Below are 17,260 nucleotides of genomic sequence, written 5' to 3'. Positions count from 1 at the left end.
TGTCAAAGAAGTGAGACCATAGTCAGTTCCGGCCCTGCACACAAATAAGAAACTGGTCATCAAGTAAATGTTTGTGCAATTAGTAATCTTACGAAGCATACAATGTAGTGTTCTTGCACAGCTTTCAAATAACTGGCAAGAAGGTGAGCATCACATACGTAGACATGTATCACAATAAGAGAAGCTGTCCATTGAATTCAAGGAGGTGGTGATCAGTAGGATGGATGGAGTGTTACCGGAAAGGATTTGCAATGCCTCATCTATAACGGTTTCTATATTCTGACAGGAAATCCAACTTTAATGAATTACCCCGGGCCATGACAAATCATGGATAAGTCTAAGGTTGGTACCAAAAGGAGCCAAACAAAGGCAAATGCATGGTTGAAAATGGACTACGATAGTGACCTTTTGGGATTTCTTTCTGAATTAGTATGTGAATGTTCACGTGAACTTTTATTTCTTGATTATTAGTTTGGAACCACACATTTATTGTCTGATTATACTTCTGTTTGACTTCAAAAGTATAACCAGACAATGAATTGAATAAAGCTCCCCAAATTTAATTGTTGTTAGTAGATTTTTTTATTTTTGATTTGCATGGCATTACTGAGTGTTGATCACAAATGGGACATTCATGTTTATATCTGCAGATTGTTTCCAAACATGAAAGGACCAAAAATACCCCTTAGGGCATGATTCGAATCGGTTCGAATCTGGGGAAGTTGGTGCCAGAGATTTCACCGTTTGGATGACGAAAAGGAATTTTTACACGAAATGTGCTTTTGAATCTCTTTTTATGATGTATGAATTGTAGCGCGGAAGACAAACGCAATTGTTTTTGCATGGTGCCCCCCCCCCCCCCCCCCGAGTGACATTGGGATTAAATGTAGGAAAAACTATCGTAGATAGTTGCCATGCCAGACTTCATGAGAGATCTTACTTAACGAAAAACTTCGTCTATTAGATCTTGCGGATTGGGATCCAAACTTCATCACAAGATCTTTTGGATAAGAATCCAAACTATGATGCCACATTCCTTATATCATTGCCGCGTTTTACATGCATTATGCAATTAGGCCTAAAATGTTATCTAAATTTTTAATTAGCTATTAATTATCTAGACCACAATCAACACTTGATGTCATGGTTAGCCCGGGATGTTTAGTGGATTTGAATACATTTTGTGATGGATAATTTAACGTAAAATTGGATAATCGAGACTGTGTTTATTAGCGTACTAACGTTAGTATAATGACCACCGAGGCTAGCCTAAAACTGAATTGCTAGTATCACGGTTCAGAGTGAAGCAATTTGACTGAAATTTTCAGCATATTGTGTTTTCATTATCTACTTTTTAACTATTATAGCGACAACTGTCAGCTCTTTATGTAATCTTACCTAATATCCCTTTATTTACAGTCAATAAATTATGTTAGAGAGAGAAATGGGGTTTAACGTCCACTCGACACAAACTAGGTCATTTCGGGACTAAAATGGTTCAATTTTATTTCAATAATTCGCTTGCGCGTATGGGTCTTTAGCACTGGGAGGAAATCGGAGGACCCGATAAAACACGGAGGAGGCTGGACAGGCGACCCTACTCCTTGTCACGTACAACCGGGGAATCTATATAAACCACTCAATAAATTGTAACGAAAATGTTAATTTATGCTGTAGGCTAGTCGCGGAACGGAATAGCTGTACACGCATTTTGGGTCATTTCATTACTGAGACCCCCCCCCCCCCCCACATACACACACACACTTTACGTTCAGTGGACGTTAAACCCCATTTCTCCCTTCTCTCTGTAATTTAAAACCAGTGCTCGTAACACACATTTGAATTTTAAATCGGCACTCTGAGCCGACATGCATTGACCCAACGAAGCATTAAACTATGAACTATTTCATAATCTTTAACAAATGCACCTTATATTTTGAACTCTTGAGTATAACAAGGATAACAAGTATCTTTATGACTACTTCATTACAAAAATATCACTTTATGTTTACAATAAGCAATTATCTGCAGACAGCATATTTACTTACAGTGTTCTACTTTATGTATGACTAATCAGCACGTTCTCTCCTACATTGCGCAAGGCCATCCAAACATAGTTATGATACATCGTCAGATGTTACCAAGGTGAGGTGCTTATCGACTGGACATTCATACTTCTTGTTGAGGTTGTACTAAAGACATTGAACTGTGTAAGACCAATACCTCCAAAATTAATCTAATCCGTAGCTGACAAAGGCTAAAACTTTTAACTCAATATATCCGAAATTAAAAACATGAATTAGAATTAAATATTGGTTCAAAATATGGGATCCTAATATCCAATTTTATAATCAGTACAGGGCCCTACATGTATGTGTAATGAAGAAAGAAAAATATATCCTACCAGACAATGTAGAAGTAATTAGTAATGTCTGCAGATTCACAAACGACAAAATAATCATAAAGGCCCATATTTTCGAAAGTAGATTAGTGCTAATCATATACGATTTTCTGACCAGTCATATTCTGGAAAGCTGACTAAATTTTAAACTAGGATTTTTATAAACTTTGATTAGCCTAATCATTGAGTTAATCATTGTTCGAAAATATCATAAAATGTGATATTCTGGAACGTTGACTTGTACTCAATCTTTGACCAAGTCACCCCAAATATTTGTCATCTCAGGGAGGTAGTTGAAGAAAGGATTAAGTCCATGGATATGCCATTATGATGCATTCAGTTATGCAGTTATGAACCAAATAAGCATGAAACGACATTTATTTTGAAATGAAATGAAATGGGGTTTAACATCCTCCTTATCTGCTTCTGCTGGGCTAATACAGTTTGCCATCAGAGTATTTTATCAAGGACACCAGCACTAATTTTCGAAGATGCATGTTCCTGAAGCAACGACTGAGAGTTTACAACCTTGATATGATGTACGAAAAAAAGCCTGTGGGCTTCATCTTTGTTACTGACGCCCCACACCAACTCTGGCTATGAGCCTGTTCACAAGGATGGATACATGATTTTTCAAAAGGGGTGGGGTTCAGCCAAACCAAAGTCTCATCGAGCGTATCGAAGACAACATATTTGGTGACACTTTCAAGCGATTATGTAGAGAAAAAAACACAAGGGAAAGTCGACTAGAAATGACATTCGTTACATTAAAATAGTTGGTTACATTCTTTGTTGCCATTTCATATGTTCACACAATATTTCCAATAAAGAGATGTATGAAATGAAAAACAGCCAAGTAGTTCAAAGCGAAGCTAACTTAATTGTATTTTAGGTCTTTGAAGCTTGATAATTACAAATATACTGTTCATGTTCTTTATATAATAAATGATATATTTAATATATCACATGAAATTTTATGTAATTATTGGCACTCAGTTGTATGTATAAAAATTGCAAAAGCAGTATCTATACGGCCAATTAAATTCCACTGAAACATGAAATAGACACAATTTATGTTTATATAATGGCATGCCAAGCGGGGCCTTGCAATCATCTTTATTAAAAATGATAATTACATTTTCATCTTCCAGGTGACCGGGCAATTTTAAGTGCCAATCTCGTTTATATTTTGGAGAATAAAACAGCTTAATTTTGTGTTAAAATCCCCTACCTTAGGGCCGAGCAACTAACTCAATATACGTAATATGTTTTCAAACAACTTTAACCCGTCAATCTTCACCTGGAAACGGAGGCTGGTGTCCCAAGCAGTATTATACGTTGTCTGGATTAAAGCAGACTTTTATTTTATAAAAATAACATGTAGGTGAAATGTACCTTTCATTATCAAGTAAAGCAAGTGGGTCATACACTGTATAGATTTTTAAAGGAACGGCAATAGAATATCAGGTCACCTAACGAAAAAAATTGAATCGAACCCTTAAAAACGGTTTTTATTTTCATCCTAACTCTCTTGAAAGAAAAATATGCAGTGTTAAAATATATGAAATTTGTGTATTTGTCAAATAATATATGAGATTTGTCAAGATTCCCATATCATTGCTAAATGATTTGTTTTGAGTAACAACCAACACTATCTAGGCTTAAACTGTAGAGTCAATCAATAAGACTGATTATTCTATAACTACATGCAAATACAAGCAAATATCATTGAATACTGCCATTGAATACAGCCATTGAATAACCTATGGCTGTATTCAATGGCTTGGACACGTACTACTTATGTCCAGAATGACGTCACTTTCAGAATTATGTCAAACTGTAATGGCGTCACCACTAGCAACCACAATTTTTGTAAAAAAAGAAAGAAAAGAGGGCGAAACCTATGATGAATTTTAACGTTATTGTTGATTTTGTTTTTGGTAATCTGGGTAGTACAGTGTATTTTGAGATTTACCTGTAGTTATAGAATAACGCTCGTGGAATACTTGCGCAGGGATACACTCTCTTGAACCATTGAATAACCCAAGCGGTATTCAGTGGTCATTGAGTTCTATCTATTTATTAAACAGCTATATGTGTAGTTGACTGTTGCTAGTGATACCAGCGGTTGCCAGGCAAGATACGCCCAGATTTTGCAAGAGATGGATAGAGAACAACCTATATAAAAAAAAAGCGATTTTTCGTACAATCTGGGGTCATAATCCTGGAAGTTATGGTCTGAAATGCGCGAATATCGAAATGGACTGAGATATTTGGGATATAAAGATATATTTTAAGTTTTATCAAAATCGGTTAAAAATTGTGATTTCTAGAGTCCACAATCTGGGGCAATAATCCAGGAAGTTATGGTCTGAAATGCGTGAATATCGAAATGGACTGAGATATTTGGGATATAAAGATATATTTAAGTTTCATCGAAATCGGTTAAAAACTGTGATTTCTAGGAGTCCACAACCTTGGTATTACATACTTTTACACTATTTGCATATGAGAGGCGACCATTTTGTCCGACAGTTTTAGTTGGATTTTCACAAAATTCAAACTCATCCATTATTAGGGGGTAACAGTGATGTATTCCAACGTTTTTTTAAATGGGATAAAAATTGTGACCTATAGAGGGACCACGAGCTAAAAACGTGATTTTTCATACAATCAAGGGCCATAGCTCAGGAAGTTACGATCGGATATGCACGCATATCAAAAGGAATCAAGATCTTTGGGTTATAAACATGTATTTTAATTTTCATCAAAATCGGATAAAAATTGTGTCCTCTAGAGGGTCCACAACCATGATATACCATATGTTTACACGATTTGCGTACGAGGAGCAGCCATTTTGTCCAGCAGTTTTGGTCCGATTTTCATGAAATTCTAACTTAACCATCTTTAGGGTGTAACAGTGATATATTCAAACGTTTTTTTTAATCAGATAACCAGCGGCTGCCAGACAGGATACGCCCACATTTTTCAAGAGATGGATAGAGAACAAGCGAAACAAAAAGCGATTTTTCGTAACATCAAGGGCCATAATTCAGGAAGGTACAATCAGATATCGAAAGCAACCAAGATTTTTGGGTTATAAACATGCATTTCAAGTTTCATCAAAATCGGATCAAAACTTAGACTACTAGAGGGTCCACAACCTTGATATACCAGCTTTTTACACTATTTTGTCTGACAGTTTTGGTCTGATTTTTATGAAATTCGAACTCAACCAACAATACGGTGTAAAAGTGACATATTCAAATGTTTTTTTAAATCAGATAATAACTGTGACTTCTTGAGGGACCACAAGCTAGATACGCGATTTTTCGTACAATCAGGGGCCATAATTCAGGAAGTTACAATCCGATATGCACGAATATCGACAGGAACCAAGATCTTTGGGTTTTAAACATGTATTTCAAGTTTCATAAAAATCGGATCAAAATTGTGAGCTCTAGAGGGTCCACAACCTTGATATTCACGAAATTCAAACTCAACCGTTATTAAGGTGTAATGGTGATATATTCAAACAGTTTTTTAAATCGGAATAAAATTTTGACTTCCATAGGGTCCTCAAGCTAAAAAACCTGATTTTTCGTACAATCAGGGGCCATAATTCAGGAATATCGAACGGAACCAAGATCTTTGGGTTATAAACTTACATTTCAAATATTAAAAACGTGATTTTTCGTACGATTAGGGGCCATAATCCAAGAAGTTTCGATCCGATACATCCCAATGTCGAAAGGAACCAAGATCTTTTGGAGATGAACCTATATTTCAAGTTTCGTCAAAATCAGAAAAGAATTGTGACATGTAGAGAGTCCACAAACAAATTGTGGACATCCGGACGGACAGAGGCGACAACAATATATGTACACATGAAAATGTGGGCGTATAAAAATGATCCGTGGTACGAATATGTTACAGATTTCCCACAAATTTTGTATTATAAAATTTCATTTGGTAATCATTTTAATCATACTAGCCCATCAAAAGTTAAAAGATAGGTTGCCAGGTAATGAAACATACTTCCAAACCAACTACAAAGAAGTCAAAATCTGTTATTTATTCTTTTGTAGGTTATGAGAGAATTTAAAGGACACTCAAATTTCATTTGGAAGATGGATATCCCCTAACAAAATATATAATATTCCATGCCCTCACTTTTAAACAAATCTTACATCACAATTGTAATTTGCTTCCTTCATCATGAAATGAATAACCACAGTGGTAACATAAAAAAAAAAAACCTGGGATGTAGATGTACTGTAAAGAACATGGAAAATCATCTATGCAAAGTTTTTCTTCAGATTCTGCTTTTTAAAAAAAATGGCCCAAAAGTAAATTATTAAAATAAAGTCCTGAAAAAAAACCCTATAGTTTGGTTCTAGTGGGATTTTAACATCATTTCACTCTTTCTGTATATAGTTTCTATGATAACCAGTTGCAACATAATTTAACTTTCACCGGTTTGATGTCATATCTTAAATTTATCTGAGAAGTGAGAGTAAATATTTGCTCCCCATTAAATAGTTTGAACAGAACATAATAAAGTAATTTATGTATCTGGTGGCTACGCCCATTTTTTGGTCATTGTCTGCAGATTCATAACTGTTATACATATATGTTTTTAAGAAGAATAATCGAACCAGCGGCTGCCAGGCAGGCTACGCCCACGTTTTGGAAGAGATGGATATAGAACAAGCTAAAAACAAACACGATTTTTGTATAATCAGGGGCAATAATCCAGAAAGTTATGGCCTGAAATGTGCAAATATCAAAAGGGACTGAGATCTTCCGGATATAAAATTATGTTTTAAGTTTCATCAAAATTGGATAACCAGCGGCTGCCAGGCAGGATACGCCCACATTTTCGAGAGATGGATAGAAAACAAGCTAACAAGAAAGTGATTTTTCCTACAATCAAGGGCCATAATTCAGGAAATTACAATTCGATATGCGCATATATCGAAAGGAACTGAGATCTTTGTGTTATAAACTTACATTTCAAGTTTCAACAAAATCGGATAAAAATTGTGACCTCTATAGGGTCCACAACCCTGATATTCCATATTTTTACGCTATTTGAGAACGAATGGCGGCCATTTTATCTGTCAATTTTGGGGCGATTTTCACAAAATTCAAACTCAACTGTCCTTAGGGTGGAACGGTAATATAATAATACGGTTTTTTAAATCGGATAAAAATTATGACCTCTAATGGGTCCACAAGCTAAAAACATGATTTTTCGTACAATCAGGGGCCATAATTCAGGAAGTTACGGTCCGATATGGGCAAATATTGAAAGGAACTGAGATCTTTGGGTTATAAACTTATATTTCAAGTTTCAACAAAATCGGATAAAAATTGTGACCTCTATAGGGCCCACAACCTTGATATACCATATTTTTACGCTATTTGAGAATGAACGGCGGCCATTTTGTCTGTCAATTTTGGGCCGATTTTCATGAAATTCAAACTCAGTCGTCCTTAGGGTGTAACGGTGATATAATAATATGTTTTTTTAAATCGGATAAAAATTATGAACTCTATAGGGTCCAAAAGCTAAAAACGCGATTTTTCGTACAATCAGGGGCCATAATTCAGGAAATTATGATCCGATATGCGCGAATATCTAAAGGAACCGAGATCTTTGGGTTATAGACTTACATTTCATTTACAACAAAATCGGATAAAAATTGTGACCTCTATAGGGTCCACAACCTTGATATACCATTTTCTTATGCTATTTGAGAACGAACGGCGTCCATTTTGTCTGTCAATTTTGGGCCGATTAATAATACAGTTTTTTAAATCGGATAAAAATTATGGGTTATAAACTTACATTTCAAGTTTCAACAAAATCGGATAAAAATTGTGACCTCTATAGGGTCCACAAGCTAAAAACGTGATTTTTCGTACAAACAGGGGCCATAATCCATTAAGTTTCGATCCAATACATGCCAATATCGAAAGCAGCCGAGATCTTTCGGGGATAAACCTATATTTCAAGTTTCGTCAAAATCGGATAAGAATTGTGACCTGTAGAGAGTCCACAAACAATTGTGGACGGACGGACGGACAGGGGCGATGGCATAATACGTCCACATGAAAATATGGGCGTATAAAAATTGTGACCTCTAGAGGGTCCACAACCTTCGTATTACACACTTCTACACAATTTGCGTACACAGAGCGGCCATTTTGTCGGGCAGTTTCATTTCGATTTTCCCGAAATTCGAATTCAACCTCCATTATGGTGGAATGGTGATGTATTTAAACGGTTTTTAAAATCTGAAAAAAAATTATGACCTCTAGAGAATCCGCAAGCTAAAAATGCGATTTTTCGAATAATCAGGGGCCATAATCCAAGAAGTTAGTGTGTAATGGTGATATATTCACACGTTTTTTTTTAATCGGATAAAATTACGAACTCAACCAACATTACGGTGTAACAGTGATATATTCGAACGTTTTTGTATATCAGATGATAATTGTGACCTCTACAGGGACCACAAAGCTAAAATCGTGATTTTTTGTTCAATCAAGGGCCATAATTCAGTAAGTCCTGACCCGATATTTGCGAATATCAAAATGAACCAATATCTTTGGGTAATAAACATGTATCTCAAGTTTCATCGAAATCGGATCAAAATTGTGACCTCTAGAGGGTCCACAACCTTGATTTACGAGATGTACGAGGGGCAGCCATTTTGCACGGTAGTTTTGGCCCGATTTTCACGAAATTCGAACTCAACAAACATTACAGTGTAACGGTGATATATATTCGAACGTTTTTTTAAATCGGATAATAATTGTGACCTCTAGAGGGACCACAAGCTAAAAACGCGATTTTTCGTACAATCAGAGGCCATAATTCAGGAAGTTACGATCCAATATGCGCGAATATTGAAAGGAACTGAGATATTTCGGTTATAAATATGCATTTCAAGTTTCATCAAAATAAGATGAAAATTGTTACCTCCAGAGGGTCCACAACCATGATACACAATATTTTGACACTATTTGCGAACGAGGGGCGACGACAATATACATCCACATGAAAATGTGGGCATATAAAAACAGTAAAATAGATTCACTAAGATGGTATTGTCCATTTATATCTATTTGTCCCCTTAATTCTAGGCCCTTGAAATTTTTTGTAATTAGATAACACTGGAGTTTCTCTTAGATGGCAACCATATCCCCCTGGAGTGTAAACTCGTAATCCAATAACATCAGCTCTTTGTATAGCTACTGAAACCCATCCTGAAATTATTCACAAATAGATTATAAGCAGACACTTAAAATAGAAAGAAAATGTAATTGGTGCATAACCCTTGGAGGATAATTTAAAGATGCATTATGTAAGATTTAGATAAGATTTACCTGAAGTTGACGTTTAAATTGTGTTCGTTATTTATTTTTAATAAATAAACTGTGGGTGGGAAAGGAATGTGACAAAGTGATGTATACCTGAAGATGACGTTTAATCTCTCTATAACTTCTGTTAAGGCACGATCTTATTAAACATCTAGTTTATTCAATATGTTCTTTACAAGCTACACGTGATCCGTGTATAACACTAGACAGAACTCCAAAGAAAATGTATTAGTTGTCAGTGCCTTGACCTGACAATGACTTCCAAAGAAATATGCAGTGTAATTACAAACACCATAATTTGATAATAAACAATACCATATATGATTATCACTCCTGTCCATCTCCCCTAATTGTTAGATCCTATATAAGCAGACGTTTACTGACAGCAAGTCAGACTTGGAATAGAACCCCTCCCGATTTATGTCTATTTCATGTTCTCAATAAAGGTCTTATCAATTATGCTGATCTTCTGTTATCTGTAAGATATAGTGTGACAAATGTTGCGTAGATTGTTTATTATCATAGCAACAGTACTTGACAACCAGAAATAAGTCTTGATTATCAATTTTATCGTTAAACTCCTAAATGGCAGCAGTGTTCAAATCTACTTAAAATCAGAGCCATACGATGGTCCAGAGAATTGGTTATGGGCTTGTCATGTTAATGAATGGTTAAATAATAATTTATATAAAATTTTAAGCCAGAAAATTGAATGAATGAATAAAATGGAGTTTTATGGCACGTCAGGTACAACCGGGCTACATTGCACCAAAGAAGCCAGAAAAAAAGACCTACAATAGGCAGATTTAGCTCTTACATAATGCATCTTAAAGCAATAAACATCATGAAAAACGTAAACATAGAATTCATTGTCAAGCAACAAATACACACCCAACACCACCTCTCTGAAGGGATTAAAGGTCACACAGTCTTGTGGTATCTTTCAAAGCAACAATAACTCCATTTCAATGATACAGGGCTTGAAGGGAGAGAGAGTGAAATGGGGTTTAACATCTACTCAACCAACCCAAACTAGGTCATTTTGGGACTAAAACATGGATCAATTTTATTTCAATAATTCACTTGTGCGTAGGGGTCTATAGCACTGGGAGGAAACCGGAACACCTGGAGTAAACCCACGAGTTTGGACAGGCGTCCCTACTCCTTGTCAAGTACAACCGGGGAATCAAAACCACGCCAGTCGACTCAATGACAGACCTTATGATACAGCGCACACATGCTAACCATTCGGCTATCCAACCCCCCAGGGCTTGAAGGAGCTAAATCGCTAATATTTGGGACATAGAAATTGACACAAATGGGTCGCAATGAATATAATAATGCAATATGAATGTTTATAAACTGATTTACATTCAAATCGTTTCTGTTTATACTATAAATACGCCAGAAGTCTCAATCAAATGGCAATCTCTAGCGCTGGTTATTCCAGTCTATACCGATGCTCTCCAGATAAGAATATGGCGTCACCGTACAATATGACTTGTGGAATATGTCTAGCCTCATTCTTCAAGTCCATTATTACATAAACATATATATATGTCCACGTTCGTATGTTAAATGTATATCGTCTGTCCTTAATGGTTTAAACAGTTCTTCTATGTACATATTATAAATACTTTTACCAATCCTTTCACTTTTTTATCTAATCACTTTGTAAACTTTTCATTTTTTATATAGAACATGTAATTGTCTGCGATATCACTTCTTTGGAAGCGGACGTTAAATAAAGCTATTTCACACACACATAGATCTGTATGTTAGTCAGAATACCAAATAATGCTCTTTTAATGAGAATGGACTATATTGAGAAATAATCTGACAAACCAACCTAGCGATGAAAGTTGAATATCTGCTGTCAGTGTTCTAGTACCATTACCAACCAATTCAAAATATCGTGCAACCAATGATGGTAGATGATTAGTATTATCAATTGGCACCTGCAATATAATTACACAATAAGACAGAAATCTATCTGATCAACTACTAAATAATGTAAAACCCTTGTAGATACAATCACAATTCAGTGGAATTAATCAGCATTAGGAAAGTATTAAAATCAAGCATAAATTGACCTGATCAAGTGCAGGTTACAATTTAATAAAGTTTGAATCAGTGTCTGGTCAATCTACAAAAATCTTTACATCCTAATTAACTGTCAGACTATTTTTAAATAACTTTTAAATTTAACCAGCGGCTGCCAGAGATGGATAGAGAACAAGCTAAAAACAAACACGATTTTTTGTACAATCAGGAGCAATAATCCACAAAGTTATGGCCTGAAATGTGCAAATATCAAAAGGCACTGAGATCTTTGGGATATAAAGATATTTTTTAAGTTTCATCAAAATTGGACAAAAATTGTGACCTCTAGAAGGGTCCACAACCTTCGTATTACACACTTTTACACAATTTGCGTACAAAGAGTGGCCATTTTGTCAGGCTGTTTCATTTTGATTTTCCCGAAATTCGAATTCAACCTTCATTATATTGTGATGTATTTAAACGGTTTTTAAAATCGGAAAAAACTTGTGACCTCTTGAGAATCTGCAAGCTAAAAATGCATTTTTTTTAAAAAATCAGGGACCATAATCCAGGAAGTTAAGTTCAGGTATCCGCAATTATCAAAAGAAACCAAGATCTTAGTGTATAAAGGTGATATATTCACAATTTTTTTTTTTAATTGGATAAAAATTGTGACCTCTACAGGGACCACAAGCTAAAAATGTGATTTTTTGTTCAATCAAGGGCCATAATTTAGGAAGTTATGATCCGATATGTGCGAATATCGAAAGGAACCAATATCTTATCAAAAATCAGGACTCTTTGACTCATGACCTTAAACACTGTGTATAAGTTTAAAGTCAATCAGATATTAACTTTAGTCTGAAGAGCTTCTGCAACTATTTTTCAAAGAGGTCTTTGTCTCATGACTTTAAACACTGTTTATAAATTTAAAGTCAATCTGATATTAAACCCCTGCAAATAATAGGTTTCTTCGTCTCATTAGCTTTAACACTGTATAAATTTAAAGTCAATCAGATATTAACTTTAGCCTCTAAAGCGTCCACAAGCAAACGTGGACGCCAGACCGACGGACTGGGGCGACAACAATATACAACCACATTTCAATGTGGGCATATTGTACAAGTGCACTTTTCGTGTATTTTCTGGAATCTTCGTTGTTGATTAAAAGAAGACAAGACTGTTGATGGTTGTTAATAGTTCTCTATATTCTTTGGTAAACAGTAATCAACAAATATCACAACAGACAATTAATATAACAATTATTGGTCCAATGCTTAATAGTAAATAAGCTCCAATGTGGATATGGGAATTGACATAAACTTATGTCTCCAAATACAGGTAAATAAGGTCTGTCCTTAGGTATGTGATCTAAATTGATCTCCCAAGACACGTGTGTAGCCAGCTCTTCCCAAATTCTGTCATTTTGGGTCTATATATCCCCATGCATCGCCTAGGGCATTAATCCTATAAATCTACAAACAATATACCCTGGTAACTAAACGCTATAGCCCGTTGACGTTAATTATAATTTATAAGCTCAATTTAAAGTTTAAAACAAAGAATACTGGAGACAGGTGATTAATGAAATATATAAGACAATATGAAGTAGATATAAATGGTGGGTAATTAAGGTGGATTAAGATCCATTAAAATATAATTGACTGAATTATGTAATACTGTGCGGATTAGCATGACGTATTAAACATTTACTATTGAGTCCAAATTCACCCTACTATAATACTCCCAGATTTTAAAAAAAATATTCGTCCCGAATATTAATCGGCAACATATAAAAACAATCATAATACATCATATCAATATCAACATATATAAGTACAAATATAAAAATTAACAAATTCTGTAAAGCGGATGGGAGTCGACATATAGTGGATATGGGTGCCCTCACCCGTTTTAATAAAAATTATAAAACAGAAATATAAAAAATCATAATGAAACACACACTAAATATATAGAATACAAATATTAATAAATATAAATTGGAATAGGTATGTGGCTTATCAAGGTAATTGTATTGTCAGTCTTTATCACGTAAATAAAATAATTAAAATCGCTTGTTAAAAGATTTGTTTCTAAATTTATTTTTATGTACTGGTCCACTGTTATTTCGCCAATTATTTGGTGGGCCATTATTAAAATAGTTTACTCCATTATCATATGGACGCATATTCGATGGACCCCCATAAAAATCATCTCCATTATTATACTTCCAAGTATTGGGTGGTCCATCATTAAAATCGTTGCCACCATTATCATATGGACCAGTATTGGGTGGGCCATCATAAAAATCGTCCCCGTTATTACAGGGCCAAGTATTGGGTGGACCATCATAAAAATCGTTTTCATCATAGTCGTAACATTCGTCCAAATCTTGTTTTAAATGTTCATTTTCTTCTTTAAGGTCTTCGATCTGTTTCTGATGTTCAATAAGCTCGCATATTACGTCACTCTTACTCGACTCTAAAAAGTTTTCTCTCACGCCCAATCTTTCAATTTCGAGCATAGCGTTTTCATGGGTCTTTTCTAATTGTTCTTTAGACCGTAACAATTCGTCGAGATCAAGATGCATCTCAAGTTTATGTTTATGCGCGCTTTTAATTTCCGAGGTCAATTCAGAGATTTTCCTATTTAATTTATTAGCTTCAATGTTACATTTATCATGGCTTAGATTTTGAACAGGCGTGTTCCTAATAGTATGTTGCTTTATCACGCCATTTAAATTTTGCATTTCATGAAACGCTCGTATGCCAATTTGCGAAAATGGAAGTTGCCTCATAAAGAATTTCCGCGTTTCATATTCATGTTTTCTTTTAGAGTCGCGATCGGTTTTAGCCGATGTTTTATTTTTATTTCTTTGAACATTTAAAGAAACAGATCGTTTGACTTTATACTCATGTTTAGGAGCAAGAGCACGAGGACTATGATTTTGATAATTAAACTGACAATAACTCGATGGCGCATGGCGATTACCCTGATAAAAAGACCACATACCTTTTTGTCTTCTGTTATCTAAAGCTCCATTTGATGACGTCGGCGTGAATATTCCAAAGTCTTGACTGTACGAATTTCCACCATGGTCTGGATATCTTGGATTAGATGACAGAAACATTTTCGCCTTCTACCCGCTTTTGCTTATCTAGGGTTAGTGTAGCTGTGGTTTCTTCTTCCTCGGGACTGTTGGTTTCCAATTCTGCTTTCTTGAATATTTACATTGTTGGAAGGTGTTCTAGCTCGTTCTAAACTTCTCGCTTGGCTGTTTGAGGTACGAACGAAATCTTGCCACTCAAAGCAATCTCCCCATTTGTACAAGTGCACTTTTCGTGTATTTTCTGGAATCTTCGTTGTTGATTAAAAGAAGACAAGACTGTTGATGGTTGTTAATAGTTCTCTATATTCTTTGGTAAACAGTAATCAACAAATATCACAACAGACAATTAATATAACAATTATTGGTCCAATGCTTAATAGTAAATAAGCTCCAATGTGGATATGGGAATTGACATAAACTTATGTCTCCAAATACAGGTAAATAAGGTCTGTCCTTAGGTATGTGCTCAATTTAAAGTTTAAAACAAAGAATACTGGAGACAGGTGATTAATGAAATATATAAGACAATATGAAGTAGATATAAATGGTGGGTAATTAAGGTGGATTAAGATCCATTAAAATATAATTGACTGAATTATGTAATACTGTGCGGATTAGCATGACGTATTAAACATTTACTATTGAGTCCAAATTCACCCTACTATAATATAACAAGCCAACAGTGAGGCTGATGTCCCCCGCCGAAATCCCAAAATAAACAAGGTATTACTGTAATGAAACTATACACCAAGTTTCATCAATCTCACTTAATTAGAACTAAAGTTATCGTGTCCCAAAGCATCAACCAATCAAATTGCTTATCTCTGCTTACCCTAAGCGGAAAATGCTCATCTTCGAACTCCATCAAGGCATTGACCTAATCAACACATACACCAAGTTTGAACATTCTAGCTCAATTAGGAAGAGAGTTATCGTGCCCCAAAGTATCAACCAATCAAATTGCTTATCTCTGCTTACCCTAAGCGGAAAATGCTCATCTTCGAACTCCATCAAGGCATTGACCTAATAAACACATACACCAAGTTTGAACATTCTAGCTCAATTAAAAGTTATCGTGTCCCAAAGCATCAACCAATCAAATTGCTTATCTCTGCTTACCCTAAGCGGAAAATGCTCATCTTCGAACTCCATCAAGGCATTGACCTAATCAACACATACACCAAGTTTGAACATTCTAGCCCAATTAGGAAGAGAGTTATCGTGTCCCAAAGCATCAACCAATCAAATTGCTTATCTCTGCTTACCCTAAGCGGAAAATGCTCATCTTCGAACTCCATCAAGGCATTGACCTAATAAACACATACACCAAGTTTGAACATTCTAGCTCAATTAGGAAGAGAGTTATTGTGTCCCAAAAAGTGTGACGGACAGACAGACGGACAGACAGATAGACAGACGGACGAACCCATTTTAATAGTCCCCTGCTTTCTTCGAAAGGCGGGGGACAATAAAAAGATGTGATTAATATAGGCCTACAGACAAGCTTCTTATAAGCAGAAAATGTTCATCATTAGTCATTATGACTATAATATAAAGTACAATTTTATTTCCATAGTTCTCATAGGGGTCTTTAACAGTGGGAGGAAATCCATGAGGTTAGGCAGGCGATCCTACGCTTTACAAGCTTGTGATCCAAACCATGCCACTTGACTCAACAACAGACCTTATATAGTCCATGTGACAGACCTGGAATTTTGGAGCATCATTACCAATTTGATGAAAAAATTCAGCCATGATTTTCGGTTGCCTGGTGGCTAAAGTGTTGAAATTTGGTTGATGGACTTCAGGGTCACTTTGCTAAATTCCATTTTGGCGGCCATTTTTAAAAATGTCCGCCGTTATTTCATTGAAAATGAGCGCATCAGGGAAACGGATCGACCTATGGATATGAAATGTGGCTCACAATGTTCGCAAGAAAGTGCCACATCTGCTGCTATATGATACTTGTTGTTGAATGAATCATATATTTTCCAAATATGCCAAACAGACTGAAACCAATAGAGACTGTGAAAAGTTAGTGTTGATTACCGGAGCAGGTGATTTAGAGAACACATCGAATTTAGCAGCATTCAGAGGGATCTATCTTAACCTACTGTCAATATTACGCAAAAATGTCAAATTTCATTGCCTCTTTTCGGTTGTCGATCAGTGACTGGAATGGTTGTTTTTCATCCAACTTTTATCATGATCCACTACATTTAAACAACTTAGGTGTAGCTCGTTTGGCTAAATTCATGAAGGGTGTACTTAGCATTCCATGGTATGCCCTACCTGGGCAACAAAAAGACACCCCA

The 17,260-nt window shown here is 35.4% G+C and overlaps 1 protein-coding gene across 1 annotated transcript in view; it reads right to left on the bottom strand.

Moving 5' to 3' along the window:
• Window positions 1-3,896: 3,896 nt before the first annotated feature.
• The window catches only part of LOC126814855 (nitric oxide-associated protein 1), a 42,290-nt gene continuing 28,926 nt past the window's right edge, over window positions 3,897-17,260 (bottom strand). The window contains exons 8-9 of the mRNA XM_056099280.1: window positions 11,643-11,751; window positions 3,897-9,679 (exon numbers count right to left, since the gene is read on the bottom strand). Of these exons, the coding sequence (XP_055955255.1) occupies window positions 9,510-9,679; window positions 11,643-11,751 (279 nt within the window). The 3' untranslated portion in view covers window positions 3,897-9,509. The remainder of the gene's footprint in view (window positions 9,680-11,642; window positions 11,752-17,260) is intronic.

The sequence above is a fragment of the Patella vulgata genome, chromosome 3, assembly GCF_932274485.2.
Source record: "Patella vulgata chromosome 3, xgPatVulg1.2, whole genome shotgun sequence".
Taxonomy (NCBI): domain Eukaryota; kingdom Metazoa; phylum Mollusca; class Gastropoda; family Patellidae; genus Patella; species Patella vulgata.
Note: the sequence above shows the minus strand (reverse complement) of the source record. Positions and strands in the feature narration are given on the sequence as shown.